A 25636-nucleotide genomic window follows, 5' to 3' on the forward strand; every position below is an offset into this window, starting at 1 on the left:
AACATCAATATGAATATGAGAAATGCTATAATGACTTACATTGTGAAACGGAGGAAGTACTATACTCTTTTGAGGGAACCTGAACTGTACTACTCTATGTAATACGGAGTAAGTATTAAGATGATATGTGTTCATGTGTCTGTAGACATTTTTTACATAAAAATATCCGCCCAGTATCTTCTCTCTGCAACTACATACGTTATTATTTTTCTCATATTACACATATCAGCAATAGCCGTACTGACCATTATTCCATAAGTGAAAGTAGGATTTCGACCACACTGTTCATGCTTGGTCTTTTGCGCCTATCTTCATCCAGACATGACACTGCTGTATTTAGCACTAAGGCTGCCTGTGAATAATTGAATTCTCCATTCAGCCTGCAGTCAACAAAATCCAGCAGCCATGATTGATCCCCACTAGCTAATTTCTCTTTGAGAATATCAACAGTTCGTTTAACAGCCAGTTCCACCTCCTCCTCACCATCAACCACCCATCTAGAAACCCTATTCCCTTTCACTAACTCAAGAAGCACTACTCCATAGCTGTAAACATCAGCCTTGCCTGTGATCGGAAGATTTAGAGCCCACTCTGGCGCAATGTACCCTCTTGTCCCATGCACTCGTGATAGGATATTTGTGCTTGGTCCTCGATTCAGTAATTTCACCAATCCAAAATCCGCAATCTTTGGCTCAAAATCTTTATCTAACAATATGTTCTCTGGTTTAACATCGCAATGCACGATCCATTCCAGACATTCATGGTGTAGATAAGCCAATCCTTTTGCTACCCCAAGTGCGATATTGTACCTTTGGCTCCACGGTAGCACAGGAAACACGCTCTGATGGTTGGATAAAACTCTGTCTAAAGAGCCATTCTCAACAAACTCAGAAACCAAGAGCTTGTGCGTCTTTTCGGCACAAAACCCCCAAATTCTGACAAGGTTCATATGATAAACTCGTCCTATGATACTCAGCTCTGACCTGAACTCCTGTTCTCCGTGGATCACATCATTTAGTTTCTTCACCGCGACCTTCCTATTATCATCGAGGATTCCCTTGTAAACTGCTCCTGATCCTCCACTTCCTAGTTCTTCTTGAAAAAATCCGGTTGCCTTCTCTAACTCCTTGTAACTGAACCTTCGGAATTGACTGGAAATTATGGTGCAGCCTTCGTCTCGAATCTCTGGTCTTCTTCCCCATTTGTATGTAGCCCAACATCCAACTGTAACTAAAATCACTTCAACTACAAGCAATGTCAATGCTGAAGAAAGGAAGTATCCAAACTTGAATTTCGAATTGCTACCCTCGAACATTTGCGATGAAGGATAGGCGTCTTTTTCTGTTACCTTGCAGATATGGGATGGTTTAGAAGCCAATAGTTGTGAAGACGACGCCTCCTTGGAAAATTTTAGATAAATATCATTGCTAGGATCTGGGAATTTCTTGCCATTGATAAGCAAAGCCTTCGGGAAACATTCACCTTTTCCCTTCCGATATGCAAAAGCTTCGCAGCCATCATCGTTCAAGCAAATCTGTTTGCAGACTGGCAATGCGACAGATGGGGTGTAGTTGAAGTCATACCCATAGAAGTCAGTCTTGGGGATCTCCACGAATATGAATTTTTGCTCTGTATTGTTGTTTGCGTTATGATCCCCTTTGACTGTGATGTTTTCCTTGTGCCTGCACCCTTGGCTCCAGTAACTAGGTTCAGTCATCTCGAAACCTTCGAGGCAGGAACACTGAAGGCTTGGCATGTATGTGCAGAAGCTGTTTATGCCACACAGACCATGTATCTCACAGAGTCGAGGGAATGCCAGCCAAGAGACTGACCATTTACCATTCGTTGCGTTTAAGCTATATAGCCTTAGGTTACCATCATAATCGAGTGTCAACCTCCTCATGACATCCTTATCACCAAGATCAGACGCTTCAAATTGAAGCTTGTCACTAGCTAAGAACATGCCTTCCTGATTGAGAATCCCATATTGGCTGCTGTTATAAGTAGTCCTACCATTCTCCCACGACCGCTCATAAGGATTAGGCCAATATATGCTGCTAGTCTTAGGGCCATTGTATATGATACTCAATATGTTGTTACTGTCAAAGAAGAAGGTGTACAAGCCTGAGTAAGGCAAGCCCCTGGCAGATGCAGATACCAGCTTTGTATCTCGAGTCATCGGCTGCAATGGGAGGAGCGTGTCGGTCGGTGAATCGAAGCTCTTCCAGAGGCGATGACCGGCTGGATCCATGACGACGAGGTTGCCGCTGTCGTCAAGCTCTGCACGGCTAGCGCCAGTGGCCGTGGTGTTGGTGCTCCACACAACCGTGCCGTTGTAATCAACAAGGGCCAGGCTCCCGTCCTTCCGGAAGGTGAGCTTGGAGCCCTTGCCGTTCACCGGAGCGTCGCGGTTCGCCGTCCACGCGACGGTCTTCTCCGACGACCTGGAGAACCAGATGGAGAAGGTGAAGGCGTTGGTGGCCACCTTGTAGAAGCCACATGAGAAGTGGCCATTGGGGGACACAAGGATGGTGGTGGTGTCATCTTGGGTGGAGATTGAGGAACCCCTTGCAAGGGAGCTTCTCTGATCTTCTGCAAGAGCAATGGTGAGCGCGAGAAGGAAGGAGATCGATGTGGTGAAAATGCTGACGCCTCTCATGGCCACGGCAAGCAACTGCTTTCCATGGAATGCAAGGGAAACTGGTACATATGTTATTATATGTATCAAGATTGTGCCCATTATTACTGTGACAACTTGTCGTAGATCGTGTACACTAATCCTGTTGCTACAGCCTAATATTCCCTTCGTCCCAAAATAAATTCATTTGTGGGTTTTTATGTCTAACGTTTGACCGTCCGTCTTATTTAAATTTTTTTTATGATTAGTATTTTTATTGTTATTAGATGATAAAACATGAATAATATTTTATACGTGTCTTATTTTTTAATATATATATATATATATATATATATATATATATATATATATATATATATATATATATATATATATATATATATATATATATTTCAAATAAAACAGTCAAACATTGAATAAAAAACCCATAAATGAACTTATTTTGGGTCAGAGGTAGTAGCATTTACTTGATGTACTAGCTTTTTTTTTTAATATTTGATGTACTAGCTTCAGAAAGGGACTGATAAACGGCCAAAACTATCATAGATAAATGCTTCAAAGTCCTGTATCTGTGTGAATGAATATAGCTGTTTTATTTGCACGCTCAGCAGCCTCAGCTCGATTCCCCGTCCAACTCAAAAAGTCAGAACCAATATCTCCATCATCATAAGGTCGGCCTTGCAAGTACTCCAGCAAGTTGGCTAGCAGAACGAAACAAGAAGCTTCCATGGCAATGTAGCAAAACCAGTACTTATCTGCTCTTAACCATCCTAGTTCTGAAGTTCATGCATCATTTCCCTCCCTCCCCACGTCTCTCCTCTCCCAGTCCCAGCCCAAGTTATCAAGATTCTCTCTCTCCCGTCTAGTCAGAGGGACATTGCCATTGACATATAAATTCATGGTATAAGTTCTACATGTTATTGATCACGTTATGTTGTACATTATCGTCGATGGAGCTGCTTCCGGGAAAGTGTTTTCATCCCTCGAATCCCTTGAGAGATGAAAATGCATCTCGAGCTGCTCCCCACTAATACGCCACCCTGATGACCACCGCAATAGATACAGTAGCGAACGCGACCCTGCAAGTTGCAGCAGCTGCTTCAATTGCTGCATCCCTGTGCGATGTGTGGCTAGCTAGCTTAGCTACATCATGCATGCACGTCCTCGATCAACCGGTCAAGTACGGCATTACCGAAGTTGTGAAAGCTGCAAGAAAGATAACCCTTGGCCCTTGGCCGACTTGGCGACTTCCAGTTAGATTCATCATATGTGAGGACAGTAACAAGCTGGTAGTCCTGTACTGTTCATGAATCTCGCTGTGGCCCGCTAGAAGAAGGGCTGTTTGGTTGGCAACTAAATTTATCGCATCTAACTTTAGGCAAACCACTTTTTAGTGGATAGTGTTTGGTTTCTGCCATAATTTTATTTTGTCTAACTCTTAATCACTTGGTACACATATCATACACTCTATTTTCTTATCTAACTTTGTCTAAGCTTAGTTTGTTATCTTGTTTACACAAAAGTATGATAAGACTAAGCTTAGTCACCTAATAAAAAATATGTGGCAACATTAGTCCTCAACCAAACAGGTCTTTAGGCAACATTAGTATCAAGTGCCAACATTGCTAAATGTTCTTTTTAATCCATAGGCAAGCTCTCCAACGGTACGATTTCTCCAAAAAAAAAAAATGTTACCATCAGCTATTTTGAGGAGAAAAAATAAATAATTTTTTCAACTTTCTATTGTTTAATTAATCCGTTTGTACCCAAAGTAATTATTGCGAAGTGAGCATGGCTCAACCGTTTAATTTTCTTGTGGTGAAACTAGCCCACCCGGATTCAAATTCTAGACTTACACGCGTATTCGCATTTACGGCTAATTATTCTTCAAGTGGCAGGCAACATACCCCACTCCTGACAGCAAGGCGTCTGCGGTAATTTCATCGACCCACTCTTTCGGATGAGGTCAGCCTCTACTAGTTCGTCCCCGCTCTCGCTTACTCATTGCTTATCATTTTTCAAATACAAAATAAGGCCCATTTTAAAAGAATTTCTTTTGTCCAAATACAAAATAGGCCCATTTCAAAAGAAAAAAATAGTAAGGCACGCGTAAATAAAGTTTTTACTGTTGTTTTACCTTCTTGGTCCTATTTAACACTGCCCCGAGCTACATTATAATACTCCCTCCGTTTCAAAATATAAACATTTTAGCTTTAGATTCATAGCCAAAAGTTGTTATATTTTGGGACGGAGGTAGTACTACTACATTGACAAGCAATGAATGATTCGTTAACCATTCGCTCTTATATTTCCAGGATATTTTAATACTGACAGAGTAGATATCATGATTATTTGTCTGCTTTTTTTTTCTGTTTTCCATAGTTCACACCGTTCTTAAAAATCCTTAAGCTCATCAAAGTAAGGCCCCGTTTGGCACAGCTCTAGCTCCCAACTCCAATTTATCTAGAGCTGGAGCTGTGCCAAACGGTACAAATTCTCTGTTTTTTGGAGCGGAGTTGGCAGAGCAGCTCCATAAATTTGTACTACGGGGATGGAGCTGGGTTTTTGCTGCTCCAGAGCTCCACTCCACCCTAAAAGACCCACTACCCTTTAAAATTTTGATGTATTTACACAGAAATGCCATTGAACTACCCCTAAACTCCTCCTCCCATCCTCTCTCTCCTCTCCCATCTTCTCCGGCAAGATTCGGCGGCAACCGACGGCGGGCGGGCTGGCGGCGGCGGCGCACGGGCTCGGCGGCGGCGTGCGGGCTAGCGGCGGCGCGCGGGCTCGGCGGCGCGAGGGCTGGCGGACGGCGCGAGGGCTGGCGGACGGCGCGCGGGCTGGCGGCGGCGCACGGGCTCGGCGGCGGCGCGGGGGCCGGCGGCGACGCGGGGGCTGGCCGGTTGGCGGCGGCGCGCGGCCTGGCGGCGGGGATTCCTTTTTTTAAAATTTTTTTTCTTTTTTTTTTCAGATCTGGAGCTAAAAGTTTGCCAAACACTTTTGATTGGTCTGTAACTCCAATAGGAGCTAGCTTCAACTGGAGTAGGAGTTTAGAGCTGAGAGTTGGAGTTTGGAGCCGTACCAAACGGGGCCTAAGCTTTGTATTCGGAAACAGAAGGAGCAAAAGCTTCTGCTGCAGTGGCCTTCAAACGCAAACGGGCCCGAAACCTTTCAGTTTAGCGGAAAATGGGCCGCTACGCAATCTAGAGCAAAACGCAGTGACACTTGGATCACCCTAAGGAAAAAAGTTCACTTTACGTCTCTCAAGTGTAGGTCTGAGTTTTACCTGCGTCCTTCCGTAAAATCGGGTGTAGTCCGTCCCTGAACTTCTAAAAGCTGTGTAAAAGAAAAAGTACATGTACTAGTAGTAATTTTTTTCTTATAAATTCTTACGAACACTAACACTAATATGTAATGCTGTAATTGCATCTTGAATATTTATAACGTCTATCTACCTAAATCAACCGTAATTATTAGTAAAAATTTATAAGAAAAAATAAGTATGTGTAGCAGTGCTTAGAAAAGGAATAAGTTCATCTGAGGTCCCTTAACTTGTTAATGAATCCGATTTTCGTCCCTCCAACAGAAAACCAGACACAACGAGTCCCTCAACTATCAAAACCGGCGCAGATTAGGTCCCTCGGCAGTTTTGAGGGTGGTTTTGGCTGACGTGGCGCCTACGTGGCTAATTTGACTCGGTCTTCGTCTAACGTGGCATTGACGTGGCGCTTACGTGGCAATTTGATCCGAAAAAATAATAAAACCTGTGGGACCCACATGTCAGTTTCACACATAAATTAATAAAAAAAAATGGTGGGGCCCACGTGGGCCCCACATGTCATCCTCGCCCCTTTTCTTCCTCCTCTCTCCCCATCTCCCCTCTCTCTCCTCACTGACCGGTGGAGCGGGGCGGCGGCGACCAGAGGCTGGTGGAGCGGGGCGACCGGACCGGAGCAGGGGGTCCGCTGGCGGAGCGGCGGCGGCCGGATCAGAGCAGGGCGGCCGCGGGCGGAGCGGAGCGGGGCTGGCGGAGCGGCGGCGGCCGCGGTGACTGGGCATCGGCGGTGCGCGGGAACACAAGGCAACGGCGGCGTGGAGGAGGGCGGTGCCGTTGGCGCGGCAAGGGGGTGCTGATGACGACGGGGGCGGCGGGAAAGGAGGAGGGCGTCGGCAGCGTGGGAGAGGGCGACGGGCGGTGCGGCAAGGGAGGAGTTGAGGGGCAGCGGGCGGCGGGAAAGCGGGAGAGGGCGACGGGCGGCAAGGGAGGAGCTGAGCGGCAGCGCGCGGCGGGAGGGAAGGTCAGGAGGAGGGCATCGGCGGTGGACGTCAGGAGAGAAGCTAGGCGGCGGTGGTGACCGCCGACGGGGAGAAGGTGCAGTTGCCCCGCTTCTTGCCGCCACCGCTCCGCCTGCCCTGCTCCGCTCCGACCGCGGCCCGCCGCCGCCCTGCTCCGGTCCGGCTACCCCGCTCCACCGGCCCACGCTCCGCCCGCGGACTTGCTCCGCTCCGACTGCCCTTGCTCCGCCGGCCACCCCGTCCATCGCCCGCTCTGGTCGCCGCCGCCCGCTCCACCGATCAGTGAGGAGAGAGAGGGGAGATGGGGAGAGAGGAGGAAGAAAAGGGGTGAGGATGACATGTGGGGCCCACGTGGGCCCCACCAATTTTTTTATTAATTTGTGTGTGAAACTGACATGTGGGTCCCACGGGTTTTATTATTTTTCGGATCGAATTACCACGTAAGCGCCACGTCAATACCACGTCAGACAAAGACCGAGTCAAATTAGCCACGTAGGCGCCACGTCAGCCAAAACCACCCTCAAAACCACCAAGGGACCTAATCTGAGCCGGTTTTGATAGTTGAGGGACCCATTGTGTCTGGTTTTCCATTCGAGGGACGAAAATCGGATTCGTTGACAAGTTAAGGGACCTTAGATGAACTTATTCCCTTAGAAAAAGGTAAAGCCCACATGTCAATGCTATAATTGCATGGGAGAGGGATAAACGGATGAGAAGTGCCACAATAATCCTCATCCAATATAATCTACTCCATTTATCCTAAAATATAAGATAATCTACTCTAATCGTCTCAAAATATAAGGTATTTTAAAGGAGTGTGGCACTTTACTAGGAATTGAGTAGTCCATATGAGCCAAAAACACGCTAGAGGATTGAACTTGAAACACCGAAAATCCCTAATAATCTAAAGACGCGTGCAGATTAGCGTTGATTTTAGACAGCTCAAACGGCGTGGCGCGCCGCGCCGCGGCGCCTAATCAATCAGGCCGACCCGGCGGCACGACGAGCCGCGCGGCGTCGAGGCGCGGGCTCAGCCGGAGCGCGACGCCCCTCATGTCCTCCATGCCGCGCTCGTACCCCTCCAGCGCGTGCGCCGCGAGCTCCCGCTTGTGCTCCTCGGACAGCACGTACTCCTGCACCGCCGCCGCCTTCGCCGCCGCGAGCCCGCGCTGCGCCTTCTCCTCGACCTCCTTCCGCATGGCGTCCGCCTCCGCGGCGGCGTCGCGCTCCCGCGCGCGCAGCCTCTCCTCCAGCTCCAGCGCGTAGTCCAGCGAGAACGTCGCGTAGTTCGCCGCCTGCGACATGAGAACGAGTGAACGCGGCGGCGGCGACGACGACGACGAGCATCGCATCAATGGCGGGATGTGGATAGCGAAACCTGGAGCAGCGTGACGTAGCTCGACGCGACGACGTCGGAGGGCTTCGCCGCCGGGAACTGGCGCTCCCGCGACGGCGTGACGATGCCCTGAAGCAGCTGCCGCGCGGCCTTCCAGTCGGCCGTGTCGCCGTCGTGCTTGTCGGGCACGTGCCCCGGCGTACGATCATGGTCGCTCGCCGTCGGTTTCTGCGCGGAGAACATAGGCTTCCGATCTTGGTCGCTCGCCGTCGGCTTCTGCGCGGAGAATCCCGGCGGCGGGGAAGACAGGCCGGAGGCCGAGCACGAGAAGCCATGGGGAGTAGGTGGCGTCCCGTCTTTCGCATTGGCCTCTGCTTCAAACTTCCTCTTCTTCACCGACGACGGCGAACACCGCGGCGTGTCGCTCTCCGGCTCGGTCTTCACCTTCTGCGCCGTCGCCGGTGCCTGCGCCGCGGCCGCCTTCTCCGCCCGCATGCTCATCATCATCTCAAAGACTGACGGGTCCATCCCTGCAGGAACACGACGGGAGTTATAAATTCGTTAATGTCGCCGGAGCCAGGAAGGTGTTCGACACTTTACCTTCGGCCCTAGTAGAACGAGAAGGCGGCGGCGGCTGCGGCGACGCGGCGGCGGCGGGGTTGGAGGAGAATGCGGCGGCGAGGTTGCTCTCGGTGAGATACGTCCTGAGATCAACCGCGGCGCGGTGCTTGTCCAGAAGCTTCGCCGCCCATTTCTCCTCCTCACCGGTGAGCACCGGATCGGCGATGGAGCTCTTGGACGGCGGCCCACCCCACCGCACCTGGCACGGCCACGGCGCCGACGACGACAAGAAGAAGAAACCTTCCTTCCAACCTTTGAGGTGTGTGGGCATCCCCGTGAAGAGCAACCCGACGGTGTCCTTGCCGCGGAAGTGGTACCAGCCGTTCGACTTGAACAAGCACAGCTTGAAGAAGTGCCGGAACACGGCGAGCGACGGCGGCACGCCGGCGTGGTGGGAGAGCACGAGGAAGCCGGCCATGATGCGCCACCCGTTGGGCGTGACCTCGCTCGGCGCGAGGCCGAAGTGCCGGAGCACGTCGCAGGCGAAGGGGTGCAGCGGAACGCGCATCCCGGCCTCCAGCGCGTCCTTGTACACGCACACGGCCCCCGGCGGCGGCGTCGAGCACGCGCGGAGGTCGCCGGCGGGGCGCGCGGCGAACCCCTTGGGGACGCCGTGCTTCTTGCAGAGCGCGTCGACGGCTTCCTGCGTGCGCAGTGACGAGGCGATGCGATCCGCGATGGACCTCGAGGGCGCGGGCGGTGAGTCGACGGCGGCGGCGGCGTCGTCGGCGGAGGGAGAGGAGAAAGCGTCGGCGTCGATGATCTCGACGGAAGACGAGGAGGAGGAAGAGGAGGAATGCATCGTCTTCTCTCGTGGTCAAAGCAGCAGAGGTACCAGCGGGACACAAGTTTACTCTTGTAGGAGTTGAACCAAGGCGACGGTTGGTTTTCCCATGATGGTTCTGCCCCCAAATCCAATTCCCCCCCTGCTCCCCCCCTCTCTCTCTCTCCGTCTCCTATTTTGACTACAAAAGATTTTAAGGCTGTGTTTGCTGGGGGAGGTTGGGAACGAATCTTCTTCGCACGGAAAACGGAGCGGTCCATTAACGCGTGATTAATTAGAAATTAGCTATTTTTTTTTAAAAAATGAATCAATATGATTTTTTAAAGCAATTTTTGTATAGAAACTTTTTGAAAAAAATACACCGTTTAGCAGTTTGAAAAGCGTACACGCGGAAAACGATGGAGAGGTGTTGGGAACCCTTGGGTCCAAACACAGGCTGTGTTCTTACCCTCAAGTGCCCAATTCATCTATCTTATTTTCCGCGTACATATTTTTCAAACTATTAAACGGTATGTTTTTTTAAAAAAAATCTATATGAAAACGGCTTAAAAAATCATATTAATACATTTATCAAAAAAAATAGCTAATATTTAATTAATCACACACTAATTGATTATTTTGTCCTCCGTGCACACTGTTCCGGGGAACATCCACATATCCTATCCTTCAGAGTACAATGAATAGATGATGTGTCACATTCACCCAAAATCTCTTTATATTAGAATTAAGGAAAATTTGAGAAACTATATACAAATTATTTCTAAAATAACTTATCTAGTACAATTAAAACTAGCAGATTTTTCACACGAGTTGAAGCCGCGATTCAGAGATGAGCTTTTATATGTAGTTGTGGCACAGGCGTTCGCAAACTGGGTACCATTCCTGAACTCCTCAATTCTATCGGATGGACTTACAAATTGAGGAGTTCATCCGATAAACACGGAAGATACTTTATCGTCGCTGTCACTTACAAATTACTTATCATTTTTTTTTCAAATGTAATGTTTGTGTAAAGACTATACTAAATTTTATACTGGTGTTCTGTGTTTATTTTAAAAATAATGGAATAAATTCCAACCTTTGATACTGGTGTTCTGTGTAGTACCTTAGTTATCCCTGCTTAACGTTGCTCTAAGCTGCATTTGTTATACACGTAAGAGCTACACTTAATTTTTGACTCAAAAAGCTACGTTGATAACCAATGCTTCGTTATCGTTAACCATTATTTCCTACATTTTCATCAGGATACTGAATTACAAATATCGCTATCATTTTTCTTCCTTTTTTTTTACCCCTTTCCTACCCTTCTTGATCCTTAAGCGCATAAAAGGAAGCTCGTTTTTTTTTTTTATTTCACATCTTTGTACAAAAGCTTCTGCTACCGTGGGCTTCAAATCCAAACAGGCCCAAATCTTCCATCTTAGCAGCACATGGGCCAGCCCGGTAGGCATTGGCATTTGGATCAGCCCAAATGACGTTGTCTTCCAGATCAACTGATCAACCAAACACCAACAGCGCTTGTGCCCCCAGATCGCCGGAGAGTTCAACGCCGCCGCGACCGGCGAGGCGGAGCTTGATGGGCGCCGTGTGGGGGTTCCATACCGCGCGGCTCCGGGAGGAGAGTCCCCTCACGCTGGTAAGAGGGGATTAGTGGATTGGATTACTCCACACTGACACCGAGGAAGGTGACGGGGTTATGATTGATTTTTTGGGGGCAATGTGGTGTGGTGTGCAGATGATGCTGGAGTGGAAGGATTCGAGATCGATGGGCGGGTGATGGCTTCGCGGAGCTCGTCGGCGGCGTAGTGGCGCACGATGAGGGGTCTGTGAGCAGCCGCGACGAACTGGTGATTTATTTCCTAACTATTCCCTGTAAATTTTATTTTATTTTATTTTCGGTTCATAGAGTTCTCGTGCTACTGAATATTTCGCTCTAGTGAATTGTTTAGCTTGTTGCTGCTCCACAAATCAAATAGCAGTAATACTGAAAAGAAATTAGATTTCCAGTGTGCACGATTTGGTAGTCTAAGAATGCATGCACTGAATAATGTAAAGGCATACATTATATATTGTGGAAATAGATGCGCCTTATGCATATAGAACAAAGTATCTAAACAAATAGACTAATGGTTATGGTGAATATTACAATTTGATGGAATACAACAACTACTAAAATCACATTTGACATTTTACCTTAAATCTGGCGCCCATTGACTTGTCTTTTCAACACCATACCTTATTATTTTTCTCACAACACACATATCAGCTTAGATAGAGTTGTAGCAATAGCAAGGACATTATTCCACAAGAGAAAGCAGGATTTCAACCACACTGCTCATGCTCGGTCTTCTGCGCCTATCTTCTTCCACACATGACACTGCAATTTTTAGCACTGTTGCTGCCTGTGAATAGTTGAATTCTCCATTCATCCTGCAGTCAACAAAGTCCAGCAGCCATGATTGATCTTCGCTAGCTAATTTCTCTTTTAGAACATCAGCGGTGCGCTTAACAGCCATTTCCACCTCCTCTTCACCATCAACCACCCATCTGGAAACCCGATTCCCTTTTACTAACTCAAGAAGCACTACTCCATAGCTGTAAACATCAGCCTTGCCTGTGATCGGAAGATTTAGAGCCCATTCTGGCGCAATGTACCCTCTAGTCCCATGCACTTTTGATTGGGTTTCTGTGTTTGATCCTCGACTAACTAGTTTCACCAGTCCAAAATCAGCAATCTTTGGCTCAAAATCTTTATCTAACAATATGTTCTCTGGTTTCACATCACAATGCACAATCCACTCAAGACATTCGTGGTGGAGATAGGCCAATCCTTTCGCTACCCCAAGTGCGATATTGTACCTTTGGCTCCACTGTAGCACAGGAAACAAACCCAGATTGTCAGATAATACTCTGTCTAGAGAACCATTCTCGGCAAACTCAGAAACCAAGAGTTTGTTTGTCTTTTCGGCACAAAACCCCCAAATTCTGACCAGATTCATATGATAAACTCTCCCTATGATACTTAGCTCTGACCTGAACTCCTGTTCTCCGTGGATCACATCATTTAGTTTCTTCACAGCGACCTTCCTTTTATCATCGAGGATTCCTTTGTAAACTGCTCCTGATCCTCCACTTCCTAGCATTTCTTGGAAACAATCTGTTGCCTTCTCCAACTCCTTGTAGTTGAACCTTCGGAATTGACTGGAAATTATGGTGTAACCTTCGTCTTGAATCTCTGGTCTTCTCCCCCATTTGTTAGCAGCCCAACATCCAACTGTAATTAAAGTCATTTCAACTACAAGTAATGTCAATGCTGAAGAAAGGAAGTAACCAAACTTGATATTGGAATTGTTACCCGTGAGCATTTGTGATGAGGGATAGGCTTCTTTTTCAGTCATCACGCAAGCATGCGATGGTTTGGAAGCCAACAATTGTGAATAGGGCGTCGCCTTGGGAAGTTTTAGATAGAAATCATTATAGTGGTCTTGGGACTTCCTGCCATTAAAAAGCAAGGCCTTCAAAAAACATTTCCCTATACCCTTGTGGTATTCAAAGGCTTGACAATCAGCATTGTCCAAGCACATCCTTTTGCACTGCCAGAGTGTCACTGGCTTGGAGTAGTTCAAGTCATAGCCATAGAAGTCGGTGTGGGGTATCTTCTTGAATATGAATCCGTGGTTAGACTTGCTGTTTGCGTTGTTGTTCCAAATGAGTGTGGCGTTTGCCTTGTAACTGCACCCTTGGCTCCAGTCACCTGGTTTAACCATCTCAAAGCCTTCGAGACAAGAACAGCGAGGGTCTGGTTTGTAAATGCACAAACTGTTTTTACCACACACTCCATGTATTTCACATACTTGACAGAATGCCATCCAAGTGACAGACCATTTTCCAGTGGTCATGTTTAGACTATACAACCTAAGGTTTCCATCATAATCCAGTGTCAACCTCCTCATGACATCCTTCTGACCATGATCAGATGCTTCAAAGTTGAGCTGGTCAGTAGCTATGAACCAACCATCAGAGTCTAGAACCCCATGTCGGCTACTGTAATAAGTGGTCCTACCATTGTCCCATGATAAGAAGGCAGGATTAGGCCAATATATGCTACTAGTCTCAGGGCCATTGTATATAAGACTCAGCAAATTGTTACTGTCAAAGAAAAAGGTGTATAAACCTGAATAGGGTAACCCCCTAGCGGATGCAGACACCAGCTTTGTATCTCGAGTCATCGGCTGCAATGGCAGAAGTGTGTCGGTTGGCGAGTCGAAGCTTTCCCAGAGGCACTGACCTTCTGAATCCATGACGATCAGGTTGCCACTGTTCTGAAGCTCTGCACGGCTAGCACCAGTGGCCGTGGTGTTGGTGCTCCATACAACCGTGCCGTTGTAATCAACAAGGGCCAAGCCCCCGTCCTTCCGGAAGGTGAGCTTGGAGCCCTTGCCGTTCACCGGAGCATCACGTTTGGCCGTCCACGCCACCGTCTTCTCCGACGATCTGGAGAACCAGATGGAGAAGGTGAAGGCGTTGGTGGCCACCTTGTAGAAGCCACAGGCGAAGTCGCCATTAGGCGACACTAGGATGGTCTTGGTATCATCCTCTGTGGAGACAGATGAACCTCTAGCAAGGTAGCTTTTCTTATCTTCTGCAAGAGCAGTGGTGAGCATGAGAAGGAAGGAGATTAATGTGGTGAAAATGTGTACGCCTCTCATGGCCATGGGCAAGGAATTGCCTGTGAATGTGATCATCTAATGCAAGGGAAACCAGTGTGCCGGAGTCTCTTGCATATAAATCAAGATTGTTGAGTAAAAAGAGCCAGTAATTACCGTGAAAACTTCAGGTGGCTCCCGTTTGCTTTACGTGTTTGCTTGAACTACAGCTTAGGAAAGGGACCAAACTGCAAATCTGGGCCTTATTAATTTGTCCCCTGGAGCACGGCGAATGCTGGCACCACAAAGCAATCGGGCCCTGTTTAGTTCTAGCGGTGAAAAGATTTAGCGTGTTAGATCGTATATACGGACACATATTTAAAGTATTAAACGTAGGCTAATAACAAAACAAATTACAAATTCCACCTATAAATTGCCAGAAAATTTATTAAGCGTAATTAATCCTTCATTAGCAAATGTTTACTGTAGGGCCACATTGTCAAATCATGAAGTAATTATGCTTAAAAGATTCAACTCACAATTTACACGCAATCTGTATAATTAGTTTTTTTTCTATATTTAATATTCCATGCATGTGTCCAAATATTCAATGTGATAGGGTGAAAAGTTTTTGCGTGGGAATGCTGGCACTACAAAACAATCAGACCCTGTTTAGGGTGTGTTTAGTTCACGACAAAATTGAAAGTTTGGTTGAAATTGGAACGATGTGACGGAAAAGTTGGAAGTTTATGTGTGTAGGAGAGTTTTGATGTGATGGAAAAGTTGGAAGTTTGAAGAAAAAGTTTGGAACTAAACAAGGGCTTAGGCCCCGTTTAGTTCGCGAAATAAAAATTTTTGGGTGTCACATCGGACGTTTGACCGGATGTCGGAAGGGTTTTTCGGACACGAATGAAAAAACTAATTTCATAACTCGTCTGTAAACCGCGAGACGTATCTTTTTAGCCTAATTAATCCGTCATTAGCATATGTGGTTTACTGTAGCACTTATGGCTAATCATGGACTAATTAGACTCAAAAGATTCGTCTCGCAAATTCCCCCTGACTGTGCAATTAGTTTTTGTTTTTATCTATATTTAATGCTTCATTCATGTGTCCAAAGATTCGATGTGATGTTTTTAGGAAAAACTTTTTGGAAACTAAACAGGGCCTTAGTTCTAGGGGTGAAAAGTTTTAGCGTGTCACATCGGATATACGGACACACATTTGAAGTATTAAACGTAGACTAATAATAAAACAGATTACAGATTCCTCCTGTAAAGTGTGAGACGAATTTATTAAGCCTAATTAATCCGTTATTAGCAAATGTTTACTGTAGCACAACATTATCAAATCATGTAGCAATTAGACTTAAAAGATTCGTCTCGCAAATTAGTTGTAATCTGTGCAGTTAGTTATTTTTTTAGCCTATATTTAATATTTTATGCAGGTGTTCGAACGTTCGATGTGATAGGGTGAAAAATTTTGAGGTGTGATCTAAACACGGACTTAGTCGTCAGTCGTGTTCTGAAGGGAACCGTATCCTCTGACGTTACACAGTAATGTCACGATGCGACATTCCTTCGATCCACACCATCCATTCTAAATCAATGGTCGTAGATTATTTGACATGCAATTAATCAAACTAATTAGTAGATTGTGTGGCTATAATTTTCCCTAGATCAGATATTGCATTTTCAAGAGGCAAACATCGTTGACCGGTGGAAGAATCGGCATATGATGATAATTATGTTTCACTTACTTGTTAGATGCAGCGATTTGCACATTATCCTGGAGGAAGTGAATCCTGTGCATCAATTTTGTGCTGCCATCCTCCGTCAAAACGGGGCAATTCTGAATCTACAAGCGGATGGGTTAATGTTTAATGAAGATGAAGAGACTGCTTTAGTGCTAACAAAACAAAATCCTTCCCACCTATTAAGTACATATACCTACATAATCTGCTAGTTAGTTTGATTAGTTAGATGCCAATTAGTATGTGGCCGTTGATTTAGAATGAATGGTGTGGATCGAAGGAATGTCACGCGGTGAACTTACTGTATAATGTCAGAGGATATGGTTCCGTTCTGAAGAACAGTGGGCTCGCTTTCCCTGACCACATCGTTGACGATTAGGAAGTCAACAAGGAAAGACCACCTTGTTCAGCACGGTGATACTACGTTTTGGTGTTAACCTGAACATAGCTAGGCAATACTAACACGTCCTTACTATGTTGCTAATGGTCATGGGTTAGTGGCTAGGACTTGAAGATGCTGAACCAATAATACATCAAAGTGATATCAAGACCTGGATCAACCGGTCAAGGACGGCACTACTGAAAGCAAGCCGCTACCGTGCAAAGATGATCCTGGTGGAGCTCCTCCTGTCGTCCTGTGATCCTGTCCATGCAGCTCACTCAGGCTTGTTCTTGTTTACTGCTAGATTTTGGCCCTCCAATTCTTTGGCACTTTTCACCGACGTTTTCTAGATATTTGAATTTGTGCCAAATTTTACCAACACCATGTATTAGGTAATAGCAACTTTACCATATAAAATTTGGTAATGCCTAAAGATGCCGAAACTTTTGAATTACCAAAATTATGGTAGAGAATCAAACCAAAATAGCCATCAGGCCGAGCCAAATCTTCTCATTTCGCAGCAAATGGTCCGGGAGACCCGGACAGTGTCGAGAAAGCAACACAGTATTAATCGCAGGAAAAAGTACGCCGAAGGTCCCTCAACTTGTCATCGAATCACAAAATCGTCCCCCAACCACAAAATCGGATACAACGCATCCCTCAACTTACAAAACCGTGCAAACTAGGTCCCTCAGTGGTTTTGACCCCGGTTTTGTCCCACGTGGCGGCTGAGTCAGCGTGGGACCCACGTGGGCCCCGCATGTCAGGTGGTGCGGCCGCGACGGTGGCTCCCGGGTGGCGGCGCGAGCTCGCCGGCCTCCTCGTCCCCCTCGTGCGGTCGGCGATGGAGGCGCGCGGCTGCGGCCATCATCACCGAGATCGACTCGACGCCTCTGCCATCAAGTCGCTGCCGTCGGTGATGACGGTGCGCAGCTGTGGCCAACGGGGGAGGCAGAGGAGGTACGCACGGATGCCCTCGCCCCCGTCGTCGCCGCCGCCAACACTAACCAACTGCTTGAGACGTCGCACACGTCATGGAGAAGAACACCGCCGCCAGCGGGCAATTGATGACCTCCTCCGCGGAGGCGACGCCGTCGTCGCCGAAGCGGCCGGCGGGGCGAACCAAGTTCCAGGAGACGAGGCACCTAGTGTTCCGTGGGGTGCGATGGCGTGGGTGCGCGGGGCGGTGGGTGTGCAAGGTGCGTGTCCCGGGCAGCCGCGGTGACCGTTTCTGGATAGGCACGTCTGACACCGCCGAGGAGACCGCGCGCACGCACGACGCCGCCATGCTCGCCTTGTGCGGGGCCTCCGCCAGCCTCAACTTCGCCGACTCTGCCTGGCTGCTCCACGTCCCGCGCGCCCCCGTCGTCTCCGGACTCCGGCCACCAGCTGCCCGATGTGCAACGCGCTGCCTGCAAGGCCATCGCCGAGTTCCAGCGCCGGGCCGGGGGAGCACCGCCACTGCCACTGCCACCTCCGGCGATGCTGCATCGACCGCTCCTCCGTCGGCACCCGTTCTGTCAGCCAAACAATGCGAATTCATCTTTCTTTCTTCACTAGATTGTTGGATGTTAATGTCAAAGCTTATCAGCAGTAGCAGAGCAAAAGGATCGTTGTGCCTGCGAAAAAATCCCATTTCATTTTGCATGGTTACAAATTCTTACACTGCTCTTTTGCTCGAATACATTATATTGCAGATGAATTCAATGATCGTTTTAATCCACGAATTATCAAAATATCAAGTCTTTCTGCTACTAACCATGATAACACACCACCTTTTTCAATGGAGGAGGTAGGCGCGGACGCCCTCGCCATCATCGTCGATGTCGCCACTGATGACGAGGTCCGCGCCGCTCACCAGCTCGCACGCCTCGTCGTCGTCCATGCTCGCCACCTCGGTCCAGCAGCTGAACCGCCTGGCGACGTCCTCTCACCTCAGTCCTCCCTCCCAGTGAGCGAACAATGAGGCCGAGCGGCGCAGAGTCGTTGGCGCCGCTGCTCCCCATCCGCAGCCGCGCTCGCCTGCTGCTGTCGCCGCCTCTCCGCCACCGCGCTCGCCCGCCGACGCCGCCTCGCCCCGCCGCCGTCCTCCCTTTCTCCCATGTCTCCGCCGCCGCGTCGCTGCTGCCACATCGCCGGCAGGCTGTCAAACCTCCCTGCTCCCACGTCGCCGCTGCGATGCAAGTGGAGACTGGAGAGGCCCCGGGGCATGGTGGAGGGGCACAGCGTTCTCCCCCTATCGGCTGGCTGTCGCACTCCCTCCTGCCGGCCGCGGCGGCCCTCCTACCCCGGCAGCCGTCGGTGCGGCACTCCTCCCCTGCCGGTTGTGCTCCTCGAGAGGAGAAAAGTGAGAGAGGAAAGGAAAGGAGGGAGAGGGGCTGCTGGGAGAGAGGGAGTGCTGATGTGGCATCCTGACATGTGGGACCCACGGTGACTCAGCAGCCACGTCGGACAAAACCTGGGTCAAAACCGCCAAGGGAACTAGTTTACCCTGGTTTTGTAGGTTGCGGGATGCGTTGTGTCCGGTTTTGTGGTTGGAGAACGATTTTGTAACTCGATGACAAGTTGAGGGACCGTCGGTGTACTTTTTCCTTAATCGCAGGCTCGCAGCAGCTAACACTTGATCCACTGGGCCGTCATGCCTGAATCGGCCCAAAGGAGGGAGCCAGCAGATGATCAGGTACAGCGCGGGACACGACAGCGTTGGTGTCGTGTGGTCATGGTCGCCTCCAAACTCCAAAGTCTCCAAGACTCCAACTGTCCAACACCTCATGCCTGCCGGTACAGTTTTACTCGTCAGCATCCCCCTTTTTTTTTTTTTGAAACTGTCAGCATCCTCTCTCCGGATACTCCGCCACCTGTGTGTATCTTTTTTCCCTTGGAGAAACCGTTTTGCTGATACCAGCAACTGCCCGGCCATACAATAATAATATCATGTCCAGATACTCCTATACAATTACAAAATAGCTTGAGAATGAATAGTTCTGCTATCAATTATTCAAAAATAGAGGGTGTAATAAACATAGAGTTGTATTTATCTTGGACTCTCAGGCTCTCAGCTTACCATTTTATATATTAGTTTAATTTGAAATACTCTGAAATATTAAAATACGCAATGTACCGGGCGGACGACTGGTATTATTACTGATCTTGCTCAAAATGGTCATCGTAATTTCAGAACGAACTGATCGTTCAAACGTTCCTCATGTTGCGCGTGTGCTGCAACTACTGCACGGTAAAAGTGATAGGAATCGGTCGGAAACAGTATTAATGTTTTTATTATTTTTACAAAAACGAATTGAAATAATTGGAAATTTTCATATTTATATATTAAACTATTCAGTATCAACTTCAATTCGACGTCAATAGAAATTAGAAAAGCATAATTATACACAGTAATAGGCGTTCAAGATATTATTGTTATTATTTAGTTTTGTGGAAATGGTATCAACGTGATCGGAAAATTTTGTACATGTTTTCACCCTGCGGGATATCTCAATTCCTTCTCCTCCCTCTACCGCCATATCAGCACACGTTTTAGAGCACCAATCATAACCCATAAATCCGTGGGCTACTCACTTATTTAATTTATATGTGAATTCGTGACCTGACTCACTCACATACTATCAAAAATTTGTCTCAGTCACCCATCTCCTTCTTTCCTGGTCCGATAAGGGTTTATCCTACGGTTCGACGGTTATCACGATAGTCGTGCGGTTACTGAGGTATACCGTGATTTAAAAATATGATAAAGTTACCGCAGGTTTTAACTGCGCGGTTTGGTAAACCTGTTCCTCCTCACCAACCTTCTCCTCCGGTCTCCTTATGTGTCTCACCGAGGCGAGCCGCCGCGAGACCGCATGGACGCGGTCCACGCACCTGGCGGTGCACCTCCTCCTCCCCGGCGAAGAAGACGTGGAGGAGAGTAAATGAGCAATCAGGCCCACGGCCCAATCGCCGTCCACCACCCACCACCCTCAGCGACCCAAAACCACCTCACCAACCCAACTCTGTACCGTACTGTACCCGCCCTCCCCTCCCACTGACACTCCGGGCCCACCTGTCGGCGCGACTCTTCCACGGTCCCCTTCTCTCCTCAGAGATTTTTTCCACGCATTTTTTAATTTTTTTTTCTGCAGTTCACATGCTCTTCTCCCACTCTTCCGCCGCGCTATATAAACCGCGCGAGGCGTCGTTGCCTCGTCGGCGAAGTCAATCCGGCGATCCCCGGCGAGCGAGAGATCGAAGCAAGCTGCTACACAGATCTCACGACATGGCCGAGGCGGCGTCGGCGGCGGCGGCGGCGACGACGGAGCAGGCGAATGGGAGCAGCGGCGGCGAGCAGAAGACGCGGCACTCGGAGGTCGGCCACAAGAGCCTCCTCAAGAGCGACGATCTCTACCAGGTAACCCGCCGTCTCCGGCCATCCCCTCCTCGCCGGAAAACCTCCGCCGCCGTGGCTGACCTTGCCTGACTGGCTGACTCGGTGCTTCGTTTCCGCAGTACATCCTGGAGACGAGCGTGTACCCGCGCGAGCACGAGTGCATGAAGGAGCTCCGCGAGGTCACCGCCAACCACCCATGGTACGCCACGAATCCCCTCCTCCTCCTCTTGGGCCCCGAATCGGAGCTCGGCGACATCGATTTGATTCGATTGGGAGGGATCGATGTTGTTCTTGCAGGAACCTGATGACGACGTCGGCGGACGAGGGGCAATTCCTGAACCTGCTGCTGAAGCTCATCGGCGCCAAGAAGACCATGGAGATCGGCGTCTACACCGGCTACTCCCTCCTCGCCACCGCCCTCGCCATCCCCGACGACGGCACGGTCAGCAACACGCAAATCCCCCATCTCTTCCATCGCAGATCTGGCAAGAAATCCCCAATCGATTGACGTCCATCCCTCTGCTAACTAATGCAGATCTTGGCGATGGACATCAACCGGGAGAACTACGAGCTGGGGCTCCCGTCGATCGAGAAGGCGGGAGTGGCGCACAAGATCGACTTCCGGGAGGGACCCGCGCTGCCGGTGCTGGACCAGCTGGTGGAGGAGGAGGGCAACCATGGGTCGTTCGACTTCGTGTTCGTCGACGCCGACAAGGACAACTACCTCAACTACCACGAGCGGCTGATGAAGCTGGTCAAGGTCGGCGGCCTCGTCGGCTACGACAACACGCTCTGGAACGGCTCCGTCGTGCTCCCCGCCGACGCCCCCATGCGCAAGTACATCCGCTACTACCGCGACTTCGTGCTCGAGCTCAACAAGGCCCTCGCCGCCGACCACCGCGTCGAGATCTGCCAGCTCCCCGTCGGCGACGGCATCACCCTCTGCCGCCGCGTCAAGTGAGCCCGCCGCCGCCGCGAGTGCGACTCCGGCCGATGCCCAAGAACTAGTCATTTTAAATTTATAAATTATAACTAAATTGTATAATTTTTGCCTTTTTTTTTTAATTTGCAAGCTACTGGAAAATGTTATTTAATATATGTATAAATGTCGAGACAATAATATTATTGCATTATAAATTGACCTGGTTTTTGTTAGCTTTCGTTGCGCGTGAGAATGGTGAGTGTGTGCTGCTGATGAAACTCGAATGTTCACTTTTGTTGTCTTGTCCAGCTTTGCTAAACTTTGGCAGCATTAGCAAAGCTGTTTTGTTCTGTTTCTGAATTGTTCTTGGATTGAAATCTCTAATATTGACTTGATAATTAAATTTGACCGGTTTTTGGCAGTAAATTCCTTCAGTATTGGCAGCTCAAACTGAATTCTTCTACTAATAGTTTAGTGCTTGTGGAGAGTGTAGTCGTGTAGAGTGGACTGGACTAATTCAGATCTTTACTTGGTTAGCTGAAGATGGCATCCGTTATCTGAATTCTTCAGTAGTTGGTGGATAATGACAACTCGATGTAGAGAGATAATTTGCTGCATGTTAGTTTGGAAGTAGCTTCAAAGGATTTAATTCTCAGCGTCCGAAGTCTTAAGTACAGTTGGTTTGGAGAGCTGTTCCTGTGAAGACTTTTATGATTTGTGCTAGTTATGGCATCACATGATCACTTCAATTATCACTTATCGATCTAGTGAGACCAACCATACATACCATACAAAGGTAAAAAGTGTTCAAACTGGATTGAACAAGTTCTGTCTCCATATAGATCCTACTAAAATGCATACATGTTGTAGCAATCCCATTTCATCCAAACCAAACAAAATCTCTTTCATTCGGCTCTAACCAATCAAACAGAGCCATTTGTATCCCCCGAACCAAACCAGCCGAGCATGGATGAGGGATCGAGGGCATCCGAGCAACCAAACAGGCCCAAAGTGAATGCTTTGGTCGATTTTCGATTTGTTCCCTACGAATCCAATTTTAGTCCTTCAGCCAGAAAACCAGATACAATTGATCCCTCAACTATCAAAACAAGTGCAGATGAGCTCCCTCGACAGTTTGGACGGCGGTTTTGGTTGACGTGGCGCCTACGTGGCTAATTTGACTATGTTTCATCTGATGTGACAGTGACATGGTGCTTATGTGGTAGTTCGATCCAAAAATAATAATAAATCTCATAGGACCCACATGTCAGTTTCACACACAAGATAATAAAAAATCGTGGGACCCATGCGGCCCCACATATCATCCTCACTACTCCCCTCTTCTCTCTGTCCTCTCTTTCCCCTCTTATCTCTATCATCTCTCTCTCGGTTGGGAAAGCAACGGTACACGGGCATCGGCCGGTGGGATGATAGGAGTGGCGCGAGGGCGCCGGCCGGCGAGAGGAGAGGAGCCGCGGACGGAGGCTGGGAGGAGGAAAGGTCGGCGAGATATAGGAGGATAATGAGAGGGAGAAACGGTCACTACCCGTGGCTCCTCCTCCCACCGACCGGAGCCCGCGCGCCGCTCCTTTCCCGCCGGTCGCCGCTCATGTCTCCTCTCCCGCTCGGCTCCACCACTCCTCTCCCGCCCCGGCGAGGTCAACGGCTACGACGACATTCTTCTCATCCACCCGCGCCGCTCCACCCCTCTACTCCGCCGGGACATCGGGGAAGTGGATCTAGAGGCAGAAGGGGTTGCGGCGGTCGACTTCTCGCTCCGCTTCCTCTCCTGCCGCCGACGAAGACGACGACGACAATGGCGACGGGTTCGAGGAGGCGGAGGACGCGCACCTCATCATCGCAGCCGCCGCCCCCGTTTTCGTTGTCCTCCGCGACGCCCTCCAATGTTGACAGCATCATCGCCATGGGCGGCAACGCCACCGCCGCCGAGGATGATGACGATGGCGACGGGTTCGAGGAGCAGGAGGAGGAGAACACACAGCTCCGCTATGGTTTGTCGCCGGGCGGCCATCACTGTGGTTTGTTGCTGGCCCGCTCCGCCCCGCCGGCTTCGTGCGCCGCCACTCTGCCCACACCACCCCGCCGGCTTCGCATGAGAGAGAGAGAGGGGGATAGGATACAGAGAAAAGAAGAGAGTGGATGAGGGAATAAAATTTGAATATATACCTTTGTTTTTAACCTTTTGCGTTTATATACATGCATAGGAAAAAATTGTGAAAATATACCTCTGCCACAGAGTGGAGATGCGGGACTGAGATGGTGCCACTCGCTCCCGCAGAACGGCCGCGTGGCACCGTCGCTCCCGCGGAATGGCCGCGCGGAACCGTCGCTGCCGTGCTCGCTCCCGCGCGCGACGCGCGACGTCACGGTCCCGCGCGGCGGGTGCGCGCGACCGGCGTGGCATGCATGCACCGCTGTGCCTGCATGCATGCGTGCGCTTGCGTGGCCGTGTTCCGCGTCGGTCCCGCACAGCTATTCTGCGCGATCGTCGGTTCCGCAGAATGGTGGTGCGGGACCGTCGTGGTAGAGGTATATTTGTGTGAAATTTTATAGCATATGTATATAAACGCAAAATAAAGATAAAAACGGTATATTTTCAATTTTTTTTCTACTAGACGGTAGCCACGGTCCCGCACAACCAGTGTGCGCGACCGCTACGGTTCCGCAGAACCAGCGCGCGCGACCGCCACGGTTCCGCAGAACCTGCGCGCGCGACCGCCCCCTGTTCTGGGACTGCAACGGTGCCGCACACCCAACGTGCGGGACCGAGTTTCCCCCGGCCAGTCCCGCAGTCCACCGCGGTGCCGCACGGCCGGTCCCGCAATCCGCCGGTGGCGCACGCCCGGTCCCGCAATCCACCCCGGTGCCGCACGGCAGTTATGCGCGTGCGCCTCGGTACCGCACGCCCAATGTGCGGTACCGTCGCGGTACCGCTTCTCCAGCGTGCGCCACCGCTCCGGGATCGGTCCCGCGCCGCCAATCCGCGGTTGCGCTTCGCTCCCGCTGCCCCGCCCTGCGGCTTAGGTATAATTTCGCAATTAGTTGCCATGCATGTATATAAACGCGAATTAGGGAAAAAAGAAGTATATTTTCAAATTTTTTTCCTGGATGAGGTGGAGGGTATGGGTCCTACTATTTTTTATCTTTTATCTAACTGACATGCAGGCTCACATATTTTTGTTTTATTTTTAAAATTGTTAAATTTTGCTTCATGTGCCATGTCGGATGAAGACCGGGTCAAATTAGCTACGTAGGCAAAAAGAAAACCGCCGAGGTATCTCATCTGCACTTGTTTTGACAGTTGAGGGACCCATTGTATCTGTTTTTTTGGTTGAAGGATGGAATCGGATTCGTTGACAAGTTAAGGGACCTCAGATGAACTTATTCCATCAAGAATTCTCAAGCTTTAAATATCTCCCAGTATTAGGTGATAAGGATTTTTGTTGGGCCTAGCCTTCACTGTCCTGCTAGGTGAAACGGGATCGATTTGGGCTAGAAAAGGACAGATACCATGGTGCACTTTTGTTATCCATTCTGGCCTAGTGGCCTACATCGAAATGATTAGGCTTATTCTGCTTCAAATCAGACGATCACTTAATTCTCTGTTTTAGACTTAACCTTATGGAAGTGTAAGTTCATCAGATTAACCATCTTGAAAAGAAATTGTGTCCATCATAGTGTCATACTGACAAAAAGTGGCATCTTATAGGACAGTTCGATCGAAGCAACTACTAACAGAGTTTGGGTTGGGTTCGTGTCATTGTCTCCCTCACATGTTTTTCTCAACGCTTAGTTGGTGAGATGTTTACATCTGGATGCGTTATCCTGATGGATACACTCACAGAGAAAT

General features: G+C 49.1%; 4 protein-coding genes, 1 long non-coding RNA gene and 1 pseudogene across 7 annotated transcripts; 3 read left to right on the forward strand and 3 right to left on the reverse strand.

Moving 5' to 3' along the window:
* Positions 1 to 93: 93 nt before the first annotated feature.
* Positions 94 to 3211, reverse strand: LOC4340236 (putative receptor protein kinase ZmPK1). Its single transcript, XM_066311424.1, has one exon. The coding sequence runs from the start codon at positions 2738 to 2740 to the stop codon at positions 248 to 250; it is 2493 nt and encodes an 830-aa protein (XP_066167521.1). The 5' UTR covers positions 2741 to 3211; the 3' UTR covers positions 94 to 247.
* A 4353-nt stretch (positions 3212 to 7564) lies between these two features.
* LOC4340237 (uncharacterized) lies at positions 7565 to 9737 on the reverse strand. Its single transcript, XM_015787737.3, has 3 exons — positions 8874 to 9737; positions 8316 to 8803; positions 7565 to 8232 (listed from the first exon to the last, which is right to left on the reverse strand). The coding sequence occupies exons 1-3, from the start codon at positions 9694 to 9696 to the stop codon at positions 7915 to 7917; spliced, it is 1629 nt and encodes a 542-aa protein (XP_015643223.1). The 5' UTR covers positions 9697 to 9737; the 3' UTR covers positions 7565 to 7914.
* Positions 9738 to 11164: 1427 nt separating this feature from the next.
* On the forward strand, positions 11165 to 19461 carry LOC107281410 (uncharacterized). Of its 2 annotated transcripts, none has more exons than XR_010741958.1 (3): positions 11165 to 11314; positions 11414 to 11525; positions 18256 to 19461. It is a non-coding gene; the product is annotated as an uncharacterized lncRNA (long non-coding RNA). The 2 variants fall into 2 exon arrangements; XR_010741959.1 differs by lacking the exon at positions 18256 to 19461 and adding an exon at positions 16576 to 16913.
* On the reverse strand, positions 11695 to 14429 carry LOC4340238 (putative receptor protein kinase ZmPK1). Of its 2 annotated transcripts, XM_066311533.1 has the most exons (3): positions 13853 to 14429; positions 13034 to 13737; positions 11874 to 12952 (listed from the first exon to the last, which is right to left on the reverse strand). In XM_066311533.1, the coding sequence occupies exons 1-2, from the start codon at positions 14421 to 14423 to the stop codon at positions 13703 to 13705; spliced, it is 606 nt and encodes a 201-aa protein (XP_066167630.1). In that variant the 5' UTR covers positions 14424 to 14429; the 3' UTR covers positions 11874 to 12952; positions 13034 to 13702. The 2 variants fall into 2 exon arrangements, with proteins under 2 accessions (XP_015643221.1, XP_066167630.1); XM_015787735.3 differs by having other exon boundaries at positions 11695 to 12952; positions 13034 to 14429.
* On the forward strand, positions 17361 to 18256 carry LOC136356930 (dehydration-responsive element-binding protein 1D-like; annotated as a pseudogene).
* A 1203-nt stretch (positions 19462 to 20664) lies between the features above and the next one.
* Positions 20665 to 21998, forward strand: LOC4340240 (caffeoyl-CoA O-methyltransferase 1). The gene is made up of 4 exons (XM_015787738.3): positions 20665 to 20864; positions 20963 to 21042; positions 21141 to 21285; positions 21379 to 21998. The coding sequence occupies exons 1-4, from the start codon at positions 20733 to 20735 to the stop codon at positions 21802 to 21804; spliced, it is 783 nt and encodes a 260-aa protein (XP_015643224.1). The 5' UTR covers positions 20665 to 20732; the 3' UTR covers positions 21805 to 21998.
* Positions 21999 to 25636: the final 3638 nt, after the last annotated feature.

This window comes from Oryza sativa, chromosome 6 (genome assembly GCF_034140825.1).
Source record: "Oryza sativa Japonica Group chromosome 6, ASM3414082v1".
Lineage (NCBI taxonomy): Eukaryota > Viridiplantae > Streptophyta > Magnoliopsida > Poales > Poaceae > Oryza > Oryza sativa.